General features: G+C 39.1%; 1 protein-coding gene across 3 annotated transcripts in view; it reads left to right on the forward strand.

The window, feature by feature from the left end:
- NSMCE2 (NSE2 (MMS21) homolog, SMC5-SMC6 complex SUMO ligase) overlaps window positions 1–20,014 on the forward strand; it is a 208,427-nt gene that overhangs the window by 60,636 nt on the left and 127,777 nt on the right. For all 3 annotated transcript variants that reach the window (XM_011226871.3, XM_034668607.1, XM_002920732.4), the window contains exon 4: window positions 2,529–2,682. In XM_011226871.3, coding sequence (XP_011225173.1) covers window positions 2,529–2,682 — 154 coding nt within the window. The remainder of the gene's footprint in view (window positions 1–2,528; window positions 2,683–20,014) is intronic.

Here is a 20,014-nt window from a genome sequence, read left to right on the forward strand (position 1 = left end):
GAGAAGATACTTGCTGCAGTGAATTTATGTGCTTTCCAGCAGTTCTTTTGAGGTTCTGGCCTTGGGGAAAAAGAGTACTCTGAATCACTAAATTTGGTTTATTCAGGTTTTCCTAGTCCTGTTTCAGGCTGCCGTATTGTCAACCTCAAAATGCCTGTCCTTTCTCCATCTTCTCTGTCCCCATGTTCCAGCCAGCTCCTCAGCAGTGGTGGTAATGAAGCTAGGGAAATTAAATATGTTGAGTGGGTTAGAGACTTTATTGGAAAAGAACTTTTGTGTTTACTGATCATCTGCTCAGGTGTGCTCTGATTGCCTCAGATTAAATAATAATTTCAACCCCATTAAAGACCTTGAGAAGGTTCACCTTTATACCTGCCTGTAATATCACCATTAACATCTCAGGTGTATCTGAGTCCATTTTATTTTATAAATCCAGAATGAGAGGCTATAATCTTTTCTGAGAACTTGTAATTTATTTTCAGTATCTACTCTGAGCTTCACACTACAATCTTGAACTTGTTTCATCTTGTTCTATCCGTGGTAGAGGCGGAGAATAGTTAGTCACCACGTGTAACAGCTCTTTTTCTTGAGACATGAGGCATTGTTAAATTGCCTCTCTACCTTCTCTTTTCCAAACTGAGCTTATTGGTTCTTTAGCCTTACAGGACTTATTTTAAATTTTTAATTACATATAAGATGTGTCATTAAAGCCTCTCCATATTTTTCACAACTCTCTTTGATGATGGATCCAGCACTAATTGAATATCACCCGGACAATGAGAAGACAGTCAGTTTCTACACTCAGTACTATAAATATACATTTAGGCATTTTGGTTTCATGTTTAATTTTCATTTTTTATTTAACTAATTAAAAAATTAAAATAGCAATTAAAAGAAGATTATATAATTCTTTTTTCCATGACAAAGGGTAATTGAAACATAAATTTCAGGTAATCTTTTGATTTTGTATGCATTGATACTCAGATTCGGAGAGGTAAGAAGTGTATTCCATTGATTGGAACCAAAAGCAAGAATTTTCTGTATCTATCTTACAGTCTTAACATTGCCTCCAACCAACTGGATTATAGTAAACCAGTCATTTAATTCTCTCTATGTAATTTTATTTATTTATGAAACTGAGGAAGGTAGAGATCAAGGTTGGATGACCTCTAAGTTGTCTTCCAGCTCAGAAATTGTATTGTATACTCTACTAATGACAGTAAAGTCGATCAGTTGTGAGGTTTTAGGGCTTAAGTTTATTTGGAGCATATAAGATTAATTCACTTGAAATATATTGAGTACATACATTGACAACTACCTGCTCCCTTCCAGGTGCTGGCAAACGCAGTGATAAATATTTTTCAAAGATTACATTTTATTATGGGAAAGAAACATGTAAAAATAAATGCAATTGACTATTACAGGGGCTGTGGTAGAAGTCTAAGGAGTGTTGGGACATGAGGGAGAGTTGGTGAATTTTGCTTGGTGGCAGAAGCATTAGGAAAAGGCCAGTGATTCAAGGGGCCAGATATGAAGGCCTGAAGAAGAGCAGTCACAGTGAAGTGGAGGGTGGGGAGAGCTTGATGGCAGTGGCTGAAGTTTGAGGTTGAGGATGTGGGAACAGCGGGTGCACGTGTTGTTTTCCAAGGAGCTGAACTACAAAGAGAAAAGAACTGAGGGGAGTGGGCAGGGATTAGAGGAAGTTGTTTGTTGTTAAATTTGGGAGTAAATAGCTACTTTAGAGGATTTTGGAGGCTTCTAGAGGGGAAAGTTCTGACAGGTGAAGAAGATGGAATTAAGAATGAACTGAAAAGCAAGATGGAGGATAGAAAGAAAAACAGATAGATGGTACCGATATGGTGATAAAGCAGACATTGCAAAGTGTTCATTGTGGCCTCTAGGAGGTAGGTGAATAGCAAAATACAATTCTTGCAACTTTGCCACATGTTTGAAAGTTTTATAATAAGATATTGGGAGGAACAAAAGGAATATAGATTGAGAGTTTAACTTTGAACAGAACAGGGGACACTTAACTCCTATTTGTGGCAGCAGATGGTGAAATTCAAGATTAAAGTGTCAACTTCTTGGTGAAGTCCAAGCCACTCTCCCCGGCTGGGGCAGAGAGCTGGAGCGGAGGAGCCCTGAGGAGAATGAAGTCTGGAATCAGCACTTGGGGAATAGAAGAGGGGACTGAGCAGACCTGGCAAAAAGGAGGAAGGCATGAGGCTCAAGTTCTGGTGAAGTTGGAGGGCACAGAGTTGCACTGGTGCAAGATTGTTCCCTAATAGTTGTCAGGAGAGGGCAAGTTAGTAGGGCACTGGGGTGAGAGTTTAAGAAAATGATGGGTGGATGGGACAAATGGCTCCCCCCACTGTTTACCAGCTCTCTGTTCTGGAACAAGTCTCTCTGGTTCTGTTAGGATTCTGTTTTCTACCTCATTTGTATTTGAATGAAATGAGATAAAAATAATGTCACGAAACAGTGTCATTGTTAACTTTTAACTGAGATAATTGTATTGTCTTCCCTAGGTAAAAGAAGACCGTCCAGAAAAAATACCAGATCTAAAATTATTAGTGGAGAAGAAATTTTTGGCTTTACAGAATAAGAATTGTGATGCAGACTTTCAAAATAATGCAAAATTTGTACAATTTAAACAACAGCTGAAAGAACTAAAGAAGCAATGTAAGTCCGCATGCTTTGCTTTGGTTCGGCTTTTTGAAATAAGGGAACTGACCTGATAAACACCCGCAGAAAACTGATTTTATAAAGTTTGCCTATCTGCTTGGCTTGATCCTCTTTCTAAATTGCTTTTTATTGTTGTTGCAATTCTGTATTTTGTCTAACTTTTGGTTCCAATCAGCCTGTCCATTTCTGAAAGCCAACAGTTTCCACAAAGTGCTAAGAAAATTCCCCAGCAGCTCGACAAAGTGACTCTCTATTGTCCTATTGCTGGGGAGGGGAATTGGGAAATTAAAACGGAACTATTTTATTAAAATAGCAATGGTGTTTTTCAAATTTTAAACTGCTGTGCCACGCTTCTAAAAAAAACCAGCTTGAATTCTAGTTTTGCTGCTTTGGAGTCGTAGTAGCAGTGTTTTCTCAAACTAGTTTTTTCCTTCTCAAATATGGACCAGGATCCTCCTGATCCCTTCTTCTTTTGTGGTAGCATAAATTCCATGTGATTGTGATTCCAACATAGTTTTGATTTAAAAATGAGATTGGGAAAAACGATTCATTATACAAAAAAATTTTTGTAGACAGTATTTGACAGAAGTAGATCTTTTCTACACAGTGAAGTACAATCCGTCCTTTCTTTTCCTCTTTTTTCTGAGTAACCCACATAACAATTTTGTGTAATTTTGATCATTTTTACATGAGCACTGCTTGTCATTCTTCTGGGCTCCCAACTCTTATTCCTTAAAGAATTGGATAGTGAAGCAAATAACTTGTTGTAACTTCAGTTTCCTATCATCTTCATTTGCATACGCATGGAGCACTGTCATATGGGATGTAAATTTCCTTCACGTCCTTATTTGTACTTAGTGTAAGGATTTGTATTTTGAAATAAGCTTTCTTTTAAATATAAGCATTTTCTTTCAGTTGATGCTGAGGTCTCAAAAAACGACTGAGGAAGCAGCTCTACTTTTGTCTATTTTACAAGTAACTTAAGTTTCACAATTTGGAGTGTTTTGCAATCATGATGAGACTTTTGCTTTTACGTGGATTTAAACAGTAAGCATTTTCTCCACGTTTTCGTCTATTTTTCGTTCTTCTTTGAACATTACAGCTACCAAAATCCTTCTAATATAAATTGCATGATCCCCCCCACATGGGTAATAATCCCCCAAACAGGTAATGTAATGATTTGCTAGTGTCCTCCTGATCTTAAAGGTGCTAGTGAATTTCAGTTTTGGTGTGAGTCAGAACAGCTAAATGTATTTCGTTTTCTGGTTGGAGCCAGTAATGACAACTTATGGCAGATTTAGCATCCAGCCATAATTCTTGATTTTTTTAGATATTTGATAATACAGATTGAAGGATAAATATCCAAAAATACGAATTTTTTTCTGCCTTTGTTACTGTTTACAAAAGTATTATTCCATAAGAGAAAGCTATAAAGACCTTCAGAATTGTATACTCATGAGGGAACACTTTCTTATGAAGGATGTGTAATTCAGCAAAATGACAAATGTAGGAATCATGGTCATTATTTCTTTAATTCTCTCTAAAATGGTCAGGAGGGAGGGGGTGGAGGCGGTTTCCCCAGGCCAGCAGTCCTACGCATCATTTGGATAGACAGTTAAACTTTATGACAAAGTAAATTTATATTGAAAGAAATGCTTCCTTATATAGGATTTCCCTGTATATGGTAACACTGGAGTTAAGATCACTTTCCCTTTTTGTTTCTCTTAAAATATTCTTTTAAAAAGTTTTCAAATCTCAAATGACAGAACAAGCAAAATATTAAGACCCTCTTAGAATGCTCTATAGGGCATGTATACTTCACTTGCAAAATGCAATTTTTAGTGCATTAATAATACTGTCAAAGTAGCACCATGTCTACTGGATTTTATTTCTTTAGATGTAATGCTTTAGATGGAACGCTGCTGTGAGGATGCTGATTAGCATCAGGAGCTCACAGTCTTTGTGGAGCCAAGTCGAAGGGACTAGCATTTATGCCAGAGCCGGTGAATGTTTGTTTTGAGATATGTTCTGAAGGCAAGGAATTACAATAATTTTTTTTTTTTTTTAAGATTGGAAACTACAAGCCAGGGAGAGATTCTTGCTTCTAGTTGCCTCTTTTGGCAAAGTAAAGCCTGAAACAGTTTTATGGTCTCCCCATATCTGAAGGGTTCTTCATGAAAAGCACCACCACGCTCTCCCCAAGTGTATTTACAGAAACATAAATTGCGTTGGATTCAATTTTGCCGAATCAGGATCTAATCACAAATGCTGGGAAACTCTTTGGTGGGGAGAGGCCAAGATGGAGATTGAAATCAGGTGGTCTGAGGAAGTGGCCTGCAAGCACGCTTTGGCGCACCCTGCCACAGGAGTAAGTTAACCCAGCTGTGGTTCGGCAGCTGACTCTCGAACTCTCTGGTCTCAAGATCCCTTTACATTCTTAAAACATACCAAGGGCCTCCAGAGAGCTTTTGTTTACATGGGTTGTAGCTATTGACATTTATCACATTAGAAATCAAAACTGTGAGAAATTTCAAAAATACTAATCCATTTTAAAAATCAGTAGTAAACCCCATACGTGTTACCATAAAGAGGATTATGAAATACAACTATGTATTTTCCAAACATAAAGAAAAATTAGAGGTGTGACATTGTTTTCCATTTTTGCAAATCTCTTCAGTTTCTGGCTTAATAGAAGGCAGCTGGAACCTCATACTTGCTTCTGCATTCAGTCTGCTGTGGTACGTTGTTTGCTTGAAGTCTGCAAAGAAATTCTGCTTGCACACATGGGTAGTTGGACTTGCTGAAAGGATCTTGCGGACCACCCGAAGTTCTCATTTTGAGAACCACAGATTTAGGCCAGAGATCAGTGAACTATAGCCTGTGGGCCAAGTGCAGCCTGCCTCCTGTTTCTCTATGGCCTGAAAGCCAGGAATGGTGTTTTTCCATTTTTAAGTTGTCTGGAGAAACGTTAAGAGAAGGATGTTATTTTGTGATGTGTGAAAATTCCATAAAATTCAGATTTCAGCGTCCAAAACAAAGTCCTGTTGGAATGGAGACACACTCATTGGTTTCCACATTTCTGCATCTGCCTTACACTATAATGGCAGAGTTGAGTAGTTATGTCAGAGACCATCTGTCAAACAAAGCTTGTAATACTTGCTATCTTTACAGAAGAAGTCTACTGACTTTGGCCTAAACCATAATCAGAAACAAGGACAGTTTGGGGGGGGTTTTGTGTTTTTCTTTTTTTTTTAACTTTAGATTTTTCCAGAAGTACTATACATTTGTCTTAAGTACATTTAGAACACTCTGAGTGACTGCTGTTCATGAATCATTGCATTTCGTACTCCAAGATAAATAAAAGGCAGAGTTCCTGTACTTGGAAAAGACAATATATACATACATGAAATAATGTGAGAACCATTAATAACAAATAACAAAAGCAAAGAAAAATGCAAGAAACAGCTGTTATATAGCATAGGAGAGAGTCAGAATGGGAAAATGGAGCTTTTATTTTTCCCCCGTCTTTTTTTTTTAATTTTTTTTATTATATTATGTTAGTCATCATACAGTACCTCCCTGGTTTCTGATGTAAAGTTCGATGTTTCATTAGTTGCGTATAACACCCAGTGCACCATGCAATACGTGCCCTCCTTACTACCCATCACCAGTCTATCCCATTCCACCCCCCTCCCCTCTGAAGCTTTTATTTGTGACTAATATCGCCAGTCAATTGATAGGGGCTGTGTGGAGCTATATGTTCAGAAAGACTCAGAGACTGGGTTCAGGCCCAGCAGGAGTGTGCTGAGGATTACAGTGGGAAAGAGGAAGGATACTACAAACATCTGGTATTTGTCTCTAGAATATAAACGTAACATATGCTGTACTCATTTAAAGCTGTGATTACTCAAAAGGTAACATACTTAAGTTGCACACAGTAATTTTTTTAGTAGTTATTTATGTCTTACAGATATTACCAGGCATTAGATAAAATTTCTTCGGACAGTTAACTGACCCCTGGTCTAAACCACAGTCAGAAATGAGGGCAGGTTTTTGGTTTGGGTTGTTTTTTGTTTTTGTTTTTTAAACTTTAGATTTTCCATAAATACCATACCTGGGGGCCCATTGCTAGATATTAGAGATATTATGTCTGTCCCAGCTTCCCAAGATTATTACCAACATCAAATGAAACAGCGGATCTTTGCAAACTCTGAAAGCTTGTTCTAGATTTCCGTTGTTACTTAGAAGGGGCCTGTAGAACAAAGTGGAAAGAATATGAGCTTAGCAGCTAGAAGACCTGGGTTTGAGTCACTGAATGTGTAGCCTGGTTTGCCTGCCGGTGCCCATTTTTCTTAGTGTAATTCTTGGAGGCATACAAATCAAGATTGATTGAAGATAATTTTTATACTTGGTGGTGGTGATGATAACTGAGTTAGGGAACAATTCCAAAGAAAAGGATTCCATTTCCCTAAATGGGAATCGTGCTCTTAACTAACCCAAGTTGTGAAACCAACAATATGATTTGGTTTAAGGCAGACATAATAACCATACTTTCTTGGATAAAGTGATTTTAATTTATCTAAACAGTATGTTCAGGTAATTTCTCTCTTTCTTGACTGTTTCACTTTAACTGTCTTCACTATTCGAGCTTCTGGTTTCCTGCACTTTAGCATCAGGAAAACTTAATTAGAATGTGCAGATAGCCCTGTATGGACACTTTCTCAAGTCATCAAGCAACCTTTCTGCCATCCTTTATTCATTTTCAGCTGTTATGTAATTAGCAGGCATGAGAAGTTTTAGTGCAGGTCAGCAAGGCAGAAATTGAGGACATTAGACGATAATTGGATATTTAGAGACCTTTGAAATACAAGGGCTTCAATTTGTGATCAAAAATAGAAGTGACTGAATCTTTAGTATGAAAATAATCTAATATGAAATACAATTCTGTTGGTACATTTAAATGCTTAGAGTAAAAGTGAGCATTTTTTTTAAAAGATTTTATTTATTTATGCGACAGAGATAGAGACAGCCAGCGAGAGAGGGAACACAAGCAGGGGGAGTGGGAGAGGAAGAAGCAGGCTCATAGCGGAGGAGCCTGATATGGGGCTTGATCCCATAACGCCGGGATCACGCCCTGAGCCGAAGGCAGACGCTCAACTGCCGTGCCACCCAGGCGCCCCATAAGTGAGCATTTTTTTTAAATGCAAATTTGCTAATCCGAAGGCATTCATCAGAAATTTAGACACATATTTAGGTCACATAGGAGATATGTAGGATATAAGATACGGAGATAATTGAATCCACAAGTAAACTTAGAAATTGTTTTCAAGCATAGTGACATTTTGTACCATGATTTTCGTAATTCACAAATCAACTCTGTACCTTCACTTTAAGCACACTTCATTTAAATATAAAATCTGATAGACTAGGGAGTGGCCACGCACTTCCCAGAAGGATTTCCTCAGGCCCTTAAATAGGGAGCTTCTCTAGAACATTAGAATACCTTCATTTAACTATTCCTAGTGGGTTGCTTTCCCTTTCCTTCAACATCCATTCAAAACCACAGTGCAGTTCCACAAAGGTAGGGACTTTTTGTTTTGTTTAGTGCTCTAGTCCTTGAACTCCAGCCTGGTGTCTAGGCACAGAGTATCTACAGCACAGGTCCTTGATGATCACAAGAATCTTCAGGAAAACCATCATGTACTTGAGAGCTTAGCCCTGTCTAAAGAAGACACCTGCCACCTATGCCTGTCCGTTGTTGCTGTAAATAGGTGTGGACCCACTGTGACCAGACAGATCTTTAGGTTCTTCTGGGAAACCCAGAATCTAGCTGATTATTTTTCCATTACTAGATTTTTAAAACACTGTGCAAACAAAACTGTCTATTTGTGACCTTTGCTTTTACTTTCTCATAATACCGTTTTTCTCAGTGTCTTTTTAGGCACTTGATGAGGAACATCAGCATTAATTTGGCCAGTTTAACAGTAGACTATGATTTCTTCAGAGAAGGGGGTTGTCTTGTTTCCAAGATAGTCCAGACTGAGGCCAGGTTGTGCATTTCATGTCATTTGGGAGTGGGTTCTGTTGCAAAGCTGATGGAGATTTTGTGGTGAGGGGCTGAGTGTGGGAGCACCTCACCCAGATGCAGGTGAACCACAGGCTTATAGAGAAGACCATCACTTTCGAAGGTTGGCGGAGGGCATGTGTGAGTATTGAAACCTGAAAGGAAAGAGATGAGGAAGAGGCAAAGGTGTGCCAAGAGGGGAAATGTTTGGCTGTGCCTAGAAATATGATGAGTGCATTTCAACTGGGCAAAGTGTTGACCAACCTGACTTAATCCTGATACCCTTCAACACATAAATCTCTTTGTCCTGTGATATAACCGTCTATCCAAACAATGTGCATTGCTGGCCTGCAATTAACCAAAAGCCCAGGACCCTTCAAGGCTGGAATGGTTTCGTAATCATCCCTATATTCCTATTGTTCCCCCACATAATCAGAGTTTGGTTAATATTTATAGAACAGAATTACTCAACTAGAAGAAAGAGGGTCAGAAGCTAATTAAGGCATTCTGATTATAAAACTCATACATCATCAGTATAGGAGAGAAGAAAAAGAAGAAAATTAGCATTCATAGGGTTGAGATCTAAAATCAGCAAAGGTTAGCAATTTATATTGAAAATCTTTCAGTTGCTCAAAAATTCAACATAAGTGATTTTGTGTGTATAATCCTTTACATGTTGGTGCAAATGCATGGTATATATTAGTAACATACAATTTTTCTGTGGCACAGTAGCATCGTGCTTAGAAAGTAAGTATGGCTCACTTTAAGTGTGACTGCATAGAACATTAAAGCATTGAATGAAAACTTAAGTTTGCTGGCTCTTCTGCAGACAGTTGTATCATCTCTGTGGTCTTCAGTTGATTTTCATCTTTTCCTTGATGATGATCAAGCAATCACCATTTAGTTGCTGGATGACCATTAATTGTTGGGAAATGCTAAAAATCATAAGTTTCACAACCGAGATTGACTTTTTCGGGCTGGACTACATCCCTGGCCTGAGGGGTTATGCTCGTTGAGTGAGATTTCTGTTCTATGCAGATTTTTTATTCCTGTGTGTCTTCCTCCCTCCCTCTTCCCCTTCTCTGAGTCAGTGTCTGACTTTTTGTGGGTCTCTCCTCCCTTCTGCTTTCTTTGTGTTTCCCACCCATTTGGCTTCTCTTTCCCGTACATCCTTACTTGCATCAGTGAAGCTAAATGGTACCATTTCCATCTTCATGATGAAGCACTTCCGAGAGGGTAAGTGACATGCCCAGGGTTTCAAAGCCAGAAAACAGTGGAACCAGAAGACAGGAGATGCCAGGGATAAAAAGAGAGCATTAGAGACAGGTGTAGCTGTCTCACCGCTTCTAGTTCATAAAGTTGTTACCTCCGAGGAGTTTTTACATTTTAAGGCAGGTTTGCAGTACCAAATAAATAACTGAATAAGTGAAGAAAAAAAAGAAAAAAAGGTTAATTCAAATTATATTCATTCTGTTGTGCTATCAGGGAGCTGTTTGGCAGTGAGAAATACCCTTTATATGGAGCAATAAAGACACCATCTGGTCTGCCTTCACCTTAGATTTGCCCTAGTCCTTTGGGGAAATAGTAAAAGTGAGAACCAGGCTTCGTATAGTGCCTAGTATATGTGATACTTAATGAACACTTTCTGAATTAATGCATGACTATAAGCGTTGTTTGAGTGCCTACCTGTGCATAGGGTATGGTACCTGCATACTTTATGTACACTACTGTTTATTTCTCACAACCCTACAAGATAACTGTACCCATTTTATAGTTTAGAAAATATGCAAATAAAGGTGATATAACTTCCCTAAGCTCATAAATGCTGAAATTCAGACCTAGGTTTGGGTAACATCAGAGCTCATATTCTTTTCCTTGCATACCACACCAACTCTTTAAAACACACCTATATGGTCTTCTTTGCTCTTGATTCAAGCACTGCATTCATCTCTTAAAGACTTGATTTCTCATAAGGCTCTTGAGTAGTGAACAATTTGTTTGAATCTCCCAGGTCATGGGTCTGCATTGATGTACTCTGATGACACTGGGGGCATCTGCTTCCTCCAGCCGGGAGTGAATCTCTTGCTTGGTCACTTCTATGTAGAGGGCAGAGATTAGAAATCATACCAGACATCATATAGTAGTTTATTTATGTGTGCTTTGTATTGCCTTCAAAGTTTCCCCTAGAGAAACGTACTTGAAGTGAGAGTCACAGAAGGTAAGTGGTTTACTTGAGCTCACAAAGTATGTTACAGATTGAGACTCAAAACTGGGTCCCACATTTCCAGATCCCATGGTTTTGGCAATACATTCAGGAAACAGTGACTAAGAATGCCATTTCCGGTGTGAATAGTTGCTATGTTACGGCAGAGGGGAAGAGGGTATTTATTGTGCTTACAAGTTTAGAACAAATTCCATGAAATTTATTTCAAGCATAACAACAGTAATCCCATGGCCATACATCATCTCTCCTAATCTTCACGACATCCACGTGTGAGAGTGGAATGCATGAAAAACGCAGGCTCTGTTTTTAGCAGACTGAATCCTGGAGGTGACATATTTACCCAGTGTCTCATAGTCAGGAGGTCACAAGGCTAACAGATACATTCCCGAGGAAAGGGGAAGCTTTAGGATGAAAGGTGGCTATAATTAAAGTTATTAGGACAGAAAGGTTCAGTTATCAAGGGCGAAATGAGTCAGCAGCAAGTTTAAACACAAACTGTGAGCCATGGGTGTTTCTCTCCTGGTGGCTTATTTTGAGAGAGTGTGATGCCATCCGTGCTCAGAAAGCAATCTGAACCTAGAGTAGGAAGATCAAATCATGTGTCCTGGGGACGACGTACATCATACTTAAGAAAATAATTATCTTGTCAAGTTATTAATTCCTGAGATTGCAGTGATTTCAGTTTTATGATAGGAAGATGTATATAATGGGCAGCCCTGTGTAGTCGACATCCCTCCTCCCATTTTTAGCCCCTGGCAGTGACTGTTTTGTGTTTTTATTTTTTTTCTCTGTATAGTTTTAACTTTTCCAGAATGTTGCATACATGGAATCATACAGTGCCTTGCTATTTAAGTGGCTTCTTCCTTTGTTTTTTTTTAAAGATTTTATTTATTTATTTGACAGAGAGACAGCCAGCAAGAGAGGGAACACAGGCAGGGGGAGTGGGAGAGGAAGAAGCAGGCTCCCATCGGAGGAGCCTGATGTGGGGCTCGATCCCAGGACTCTCGGATCACGCCCTGAGCCGAAGGCAAACGCTTAACAACTGAGCCACTCAGGCACCCCTAAGTGGTTTCTTTCGCTGAGCGGAATGCATTTGAGATTCATCTGTAGTGTTGTTAACGTCAGTAGTTTGTTGCATTGTGTGTTGTGAGTCGTATTCCACTGTGTGGATGTATCACGGTTTATCCAGTTACCAGCTGAAGGACATGTCAGTTGTTTCCAGCTTGGGGCCATTATAAATCAAGCTGCTTTGGACATTCGTGGGCACATTTTAATGTGAACGTAAGTTTTCATTTCTCTTGGATGAATATCCAGGCATGGGATTGCCGACTAGTATGGTAAGTATATGTTTAACTTATGAGAACCTGGCAGACTCGTTTCTAATATGGCGGACGGTCCTGTTTTCCCATCGGCAGTGTGTTGACAGTCGTAGTTGCTCGGCATCCTCACCAGCGCTTGGGTTTTTGGTTTTGTTTTTAATTTTAGCCATTCTACTAAGTATGTAGTGGTATCTCATTATGGATTTAATTTATGTTTTTCTAATGACCAGTGATGTTGAGCTTGAAGTTCCCTTTATATGTAAATTTTTCATATTTTTTCATGTTTTTCTATTCATGTGTCTCTTACATTTATTCTTTAATTCAAGAAACATTGTAGGTGGTGTGCAGCAGTCATTCTCCCAGTATGCTCCCCACCCCTGCATCAGGGTCCCTTGGAAATTTATTAAAAATGTGTATTTTCAGGCACCACTCCAGGCCTAGGGAATCTGAATCTCTGTGGATGGGACTCTCCAGGTCTCCTGTATACCAGAGTTAGAGAACCATTGGTTTACAGGAGTGGCACTCACCTATCACTGGGTTTCATATTGCATGTGAACTTCAAAAATAAAATCACAGTTCTGTCCCTACCTCAAAGATTTAGATTTAGTTGGTATCTGGTGGGGCTCTCTAGGCTTTTCTTTTTAAGTTCCCTAGGTAATGCTAATGTACAATCAGGGTTGAAAATAACTCATCTATTAAAAGTTGTTTAGCCAGGCACTTGAGAGGATGCAAATCTGACTTATAATTCCAGATCTCATGCAGCTCATTACTACAAGGGAGGAGCCGTCTGTGCACAGCATAGTCATGGGCACCTATCTATAGGTTACTCAGTAATTACCTAACGAATTAGATTGCCCTTGGTCTCCTGGGTTTGAATGTAAATTAACTTTATTCTTCTATATCTGAGAGCCTCAGTTTTATATTCCATGTTATACTTCATTTTCATCTGTTCAGCAAGTGTTTATTGAGCTGGGCATACCTCAGTGAACAAAACGTTTAAGTCCCTGTGCTCATGGAGTTTTTAATCTAATCTAATCTAATCTTTGGCATCTGCTTATATTCTTAATACTCATATTCCTAATAGCTCTAAAAGGTATCTATTCATATGCATAATTGATAGCCTTAATAATGATCATATTTGTATATTTGTTATACTTAAGTACTGTCCTTTTGCTTGTTAAAATTTATATTAGTCATGAAATCCTATTTTCTTAATAACTTTTAAACTCATTTATCTCATCACCTAGGTATGTTGACAACAGTGGTAAGGGTAGAAACTGCTCAACCCATGGAAAGACCCTAGAGTTTATAATCAAAGTATAAATTCAGATTCTTGCACAACCAAGTAATAGTTTGTGTTTTTTATCAAATCAGTGGAATTTCACTTTACTGTAAAGTATGGGTAATATAATAATAATGCTTCCTAGCCCACTGAATTGTGTAAGGATGAAATCGTATTTTAAAATGAAAAGTGAAAGTGATTTATAAACTGTAAAATAATCCCCATACATTACTTACCTGATCTTTTTTAGCTTGCTTAAAGGCATTTACTTCAATAATTTTTATTTTAAAGGATATACTTTTTATGTTATTAGCAACTGCCATAAATTCTCAAGTGCAAGGGAACAAGTTCCTAGTGTTTTTGTCATTTTGTTCCAGTGTTAAGAGATTAAGTGAAGGATAAAATTGCTAGACTATCAAGTAGTTAAGGTAATAGTCATTGACAAGGGTGTGAACAAAAAACATGTTGATAAGGTAACAAATCACTTTTTGGTACAATATTGGTTTTGGCAACCTTTTCTTGATAGGGGAGCAGAGAGGGAAGTGTCAGGAACAGCACTATTCACGTAACGAACCATCCTGTGTCTGGTGAAATATATTCATCGTGAACAAATGTAAAGGAGCATGTGTTATGCACCTGCAGCCATCCCTATGTGCTACATGGGCCTTTAATATATTAGGGATTCTCTTATATATACATTGGACTTCACTGGAGACAATTGGCTCTGCTTTTTGAGCCATCCTATTTAGTTAGCTTTTTTCTTTTTTAATAAATCACCTGATGACTTATTTCAAATTACATTTTTTTAGTAAACAGTTACCTCCTATATGCAGAGCACTGTGGTAGGTTCAAGGAACAAAGGCAAGTAATGAATGTCTTGGGTGTGAGAAGAAAAGGAAACTGGTCACCAGCAATTGCAGGGTCCTAGAGCTTGACATGAAAACTGGAGAAGAAACGAGAGAGTGAGGTAGAAGGGTGATGAAAAGTGTTGAGTAGAGTTTTCCCAAAATAAATACAGTCAGTTTATTTTTTTAAAATAAAATAATAGAGGGGGCGCCTGGGTGGCGCAGTCGTTAAGCGTCTGCCTTCAGCTCAGGGCGTGATCCCGGCGTTCTGGGATGGAGCCCCGCATCAGGCTCCTCCGCTATGAGCCTGCTTCTTCCTCTCCCACTCCCCCTGCTTGTGTTCCCTCTCTCGCTGGGTGTCTCTCTCTGTCAAATATATAAATAAAATCTTTAAAAATAATAATAATAATAATAGAGATCCCAGGGTCGGGCGAATTCATCAATTTTCTTTACTATGGGATTCCTTAGTCTTTATTAGGCAACTTGGTTAGGATGTCGGTTCAGTGCGAGAAGGCACTTGTCTGCCTTGATTGATACTGTCTACAGTGCCTCGAATAGCACCTGGCGAAGTGAGTGCTTCATATGGATTTGGGGAATGAATGAAGGACTACAAAAGGGAATTAAAACTTAGTTCATGGAGCCTTTTTTTTTTCTCCAGGGGACAAATATTCCATAGGAAATACTCTGACACACACTAGTCCTTGGAATGAGAGGATGGGACAAGGTGTGGTGTCCCTTTTCACCAAGATTGCTCTAGCACACCTGGGTGACAGCTGTGCTCTAGGTCCAAAGTGTGGCTGCCAATTGGCAGGAAGTGTTCCAGACTTTCTGGCAGCTTTCCTCACCCACTGTGACCATTGGGTGCTTACTGGTGGAAAGTACTTTCTTTCTCTTTCCTTGGGGGAGGAGGGTCCTATTCTTTGACTTCATTTCAGTTGCACAAAGCAGGAAACTTCAAGTCAGACTCAAGAGGTTTTAATCCTTTCCCCGACCATCAGCCTTAACGCCTCCCTCTCCTGTTACGTGGTAGCATTTACTTCCCTCCTCACACATTAGTAAGTTGACAGTGCTTCTTACACTGGATAATGTAGAGCAAAGAAAATACAGTAGTGGTTTATTTAGGTATATTTTCTTTCTGCTTCAGAGCACAATGGTTTTGTTTTATGATTACCAAAAGCAAAAAAATTACTTCTACAAAAGGAGGAATAGGAATTATCAGCCAGTTAACGAGAGGTGCTGTCTAGTCCCATTCCTAAAAACCACTACCAGCCTTCTCTCCATTTCTTTCTTCTCCCACTGCCACTGCTCTGTTTCCAGTTTCATTCTCAGCCTCCCACGTTCTCCCTGCTCCCGAGTTGACTCCCTCCAGTTTCTGCCAGAGTGATAGATCGTTCTAAGACACGGGTCATGGTTGTTTGCCACGTGCTCTTTCAGAGCCTCCCCGAGCCTTCCAGAATAAAAAGACCCTTCTGGCACCAGGTTTCTGTTCACTTTCTCACCACTCTGCTCTCTAGCCCTTTGCCCTGGACGGACACTTGCAGTTTCCAAAGGGTATTGTGTTCTCTTCCACCTGCAGACTTTCACGCTTGGTGATCTCTTTGTGGAATTTTCTGCTTTCTCTGCTTCCTCTCTGTCTCCCTGCCTGCCCGTCTCTCTGTCTCTGTCTCTCCCTCTTTCTTGTCTCTTGGTTAGGACAAGTCCATCTTTCTGCCTTAATGCAGATATCACTGACTTCAGGGGGTCTTCCCCAAGGTAAGAGGAGTGCATATCTATAATGTGGGACCTTTAAAGAAGTTTTAATCTGGAGAAGGATAGCTAATATTAAATGTTAGGAAGATTAGAATGTGCAGTCGTTCGCAAGAAGAGGAATGTAAAAGAAGGTTTATGGTGGCTTTGAAATACACTCATAATTTGTTTAAATAGTGTGCAGAGTGGAAGCCAGTACTAAAAGACCTAATTTATAATTCAATATTTGAAGAGGTATTAATACTGTCCTTTAAAATAGAATATTCAGTATGCACTGCTTTGGGGGATGGTACATGCCAGCACAGACAAACTTGACTGAAATACATTAGCTTTCTCATCTTGACTGACTCATTTGACCTGAAGAGCAAGTTCCCCCGTAACCCCACCTCTAAAAGTAGAAAGCGTATTATTATGTTTTCAAAATTCCAAGCCTTGAGAAGCAGTGAGCTATTCGTTTTTGCTCTGATGGCCATTGGCCTGCAGCTGAATTCTGGTAATTACATGGGCTGGAGGCTGGAGGTCAAAGTTGAAGAGGCAGGTCCTGAAGAAGCAGAGGGTTGGGAGAAACATTTTAGAATTACAGGTTATACATATCAACATTGTAGTTAATAAAACATGCCACATGTATCTGAGGATCAGGCTGAGCTTTGATAATACAATGCTAATTTAAAAGAACTATAGCCGACTGAATATTGAAAGTACAGAATGTATGTCAAGACTCTTTAAAATAATTTGCTGGTAATTGTTCTTTTGGGAATTAACTCTACTAAAATAATCCAAAATACAAACGCTTTATATACAAAGCTATTTCTCAGTGGTATTCAATGGGAAAATTTGGAAGCAGTTGAGATTTGTGAAATCATTAATCAAAAAAGTGAAATGTTTAGAAAGTGCTTTATCATACAATGTTAAATTTTTTTTTAAAGATTTATTTATTTATCCTGGAGAGGGGGCAGAGGGGCAGAGGGGCAGACGGGAGAGGGAGAAGCAGAGAGTCTCAAGCAGACTCCGAGCTGAGTACGGAGCCCGACACAGCGCTCGATCCCATGACCCTGAGGTTACAACCTAATTATTTAACCATGATTAGAATGTTAAGATTATTTAAAAATAAATATTACACATATAGGAATGATTTGCATTGGCCATACAGTTCAAACTGCTGTGGAATAGAGATTAATACTGTGATACCGTGTAAGTATTCAGTTTTAAATTAAATGGTGGTGAGTTAGCTTTTGTCGTGGAACACACTACCCCAAAACTTAGTGACTTAAAATAACCATTTCTTTGGCTTATGATTCTGTGGGTTGGCCATTTGGACTGGATTTTGCCGGGCAATTCTTCTTCTGCTCCAGCTAGGCTCACTCCCACATCTGCAGTCTGCTGCCTGATTGGCTTAGAGCTTCTTGCTCTGGGGCACCCTCAGTTGTGAGAACTTTCCCTGCTCCGTGTGGTCTCATCCTCCAGATTGCTAGTTCAGGCTTGTTTACATAGTGGCAGAAGGGAGATAAGAGCCTCGGGACAGAAGCAGAAGGTCTCTTAGCTTGGAAATTGTACAGCGTGACTTTTGCCAGACTATTGGTCAAAGCAGTCACAAGGCAGCCCCGATCGAAGGGATGGGAGAAGAGACTCGCCTCTCGATGGGAGGAGGCGAAAGTACTGTGGTCCCATTTTCAGCCTCCCACACCAATTCATATTTGTTCATTTTGAGTACTCAGATATCAGATTTTAACTACTGAAACATCACTGGCTCTGTGTGTGTGTGAGTGTGTGTGTGTTACTAACCGTCTGTTCTCAATATACAACCCTCAAAAGCAAGGGGTATTTGAACTAACTTCACTTTTGTGAGTCATCCTTTTGATCAGGGACATGTTTATTCAGATACCAAAGCAACTGAAGAGATAATTTAGCATAAGTAAAACTAGACTATAGCTGGTTTACTTACACAGTATTTGTTGAATATCTTTGAGTGGCTCGTTGGTGCCTGGCGCTGAGGTAAGTATTTATGAACAGAGAAAAAAGAAATATGGCGTACTCTTCTTTCAAGAATTTGTATTCTTACTGGATGAGCAAAGTTTACATCCATTCAGTCCAACAAGTATTTATTATTAATGTGTCAAGGACTGGGCTTTCATCAAAGATAGTACGCAGATGGATATGACTTCGTCTTTCTAGTGGAGCAGAGAAACAGATATTTAAAACCACTGTATTCAAAGCAAAATAATAAGTTCCAGGAGAGAAATCTAAACTGAGCGCTATTGAATTAGGAAAAGAATAGGAGGCACGTGATCAACTGCCAGGCTGTGTGATTCATATAATTAACACCTGAGGAGGAGAGCGCTTTGAAACCACAGGTGATGGCTTCTTAGAGAAAATTAGTTTTGAACGAGACTTTGAAGAAGAGGTAGAATTTGAATAAGTGGAGAAGCGAAAATCCTACTCAATTTAGGACTGAGTTGTGTTTTCCCAAGAAGGTAATTATTTAATTAAAGAGAGAGCCTTTTAAAGTGGCAGATATTAAAGAGCATGAGATAATACTGTAGAAAGATTCTGTAGAAAAAATTATGCTGGGAAGATGGCTGGCCGATTTTTTTTTCCCTCTGATGGCTTCGTTTTTTGTTTTTTTTTTTAATCAGATATTTGTGTCATTTGGTTGGAAAATTGACTAGGGGATATTTTATTTATTTTACTTCATTATAAGGGCAATGAACATTTTCATTTTCATTAACTAGTGCTCTCTTTAGTGCTATATTGGTTTGAAAAAATAGAAACAAATTGTGTTCTGTTGACAAGGAAATCCAAAATTAACAAAAATAAGGAAACCCCCACTGAGTAATGTCGACTGGTACTTTCTGTAAGTGTGTCTGGATCTGTGTAAGAGCTAAACTGGCAGAAAGAGATTGTGGGGAGATTCCTTTCCTAACTTTGACAGGTAAATTTGCTTTTCAGTATTTCAGTTCTCATTTGTCCTATTTAAACAATGGAAACTATTTTGAGAAGGATTGATTAAAATGCATTTATTTAATGCTCGGTGAATAGTACAATACTTAGACATACACCAGTTGCTGAAGTGCCAAACATAACTGTATAATTAATAATAGAATATAAGAAGCATAATTTTTATTTTAGTAAATCAAAGGCAGTATTTCACTGTTTAAATGGCATTTACAGTATACGAAGCCCATTAGCTAGTCTGTCACTGCTTTTCCTATGAAAGTCAGGTCTTTCTCTCAGGAATTCCTCCTCTCTCTTCGTTTTGCATTTTCTCAGATAGCTCATTAAGGACACGGGCTGAGCCTCACTGTGTTTTACGACCTCAGTATCTTGCAGAATTCCTGGCTCATAATAGACTTTCAGTAAGTGTCTGGGTTACGTTGTACGTTCATACACATGCCCGGTTAATAGGGAGGGACAATAAGAAAAGTGTGGAAAAGGGAGTAGCTTTCAGTGTCTGCGGAGCCACTTTACTTTGCAGACAAAAACTGGCTGCTTCTTGTTGCTTTCTTCCTCTCCAGTCTGGCCTCACGGGGTACCTCCCAGCCTTCCATGGCCACCTGCCTCTCTGTCTGCTCCAGGCTGATCTCACTCAGAGTGCCTTTTGTGGGAAACCTTTGTTACCCACTTCTGCTCAAGATAGCCTGTTCCTTTCTGCAGCAGTTCCACACACACACACACACACACACACACACACACACACACACACTCCCTTCCCTCTTTAAAGTTTTTATCTTTTCAGTTGGGTAGTGTATGCATATAGTATAAAATTAACAAAGGACACAAAGCTATGTAGTGAAAAGTAGGGTCTTTGCCTCCCTGGAGCTAGTTAGTGTTACCCGTTTCTTTTGTATCCCT

Source organism: Ailuropoda melanoleuca, chromosome 9 (assembly GCF_002007445.2).
Source record: "Ailuropoda melanoleuca isolate Jingjing chromosome 9, ASM200744v2, whole genome shotgun sequence".
Taxonomy (NCBI): domain Eukaryota; kingdom Metazoa; phylum Chordata; class Mammalia; order Carnivora; family Ursidae; genus Ailuropoda; species Ailuropoda melanoleuca.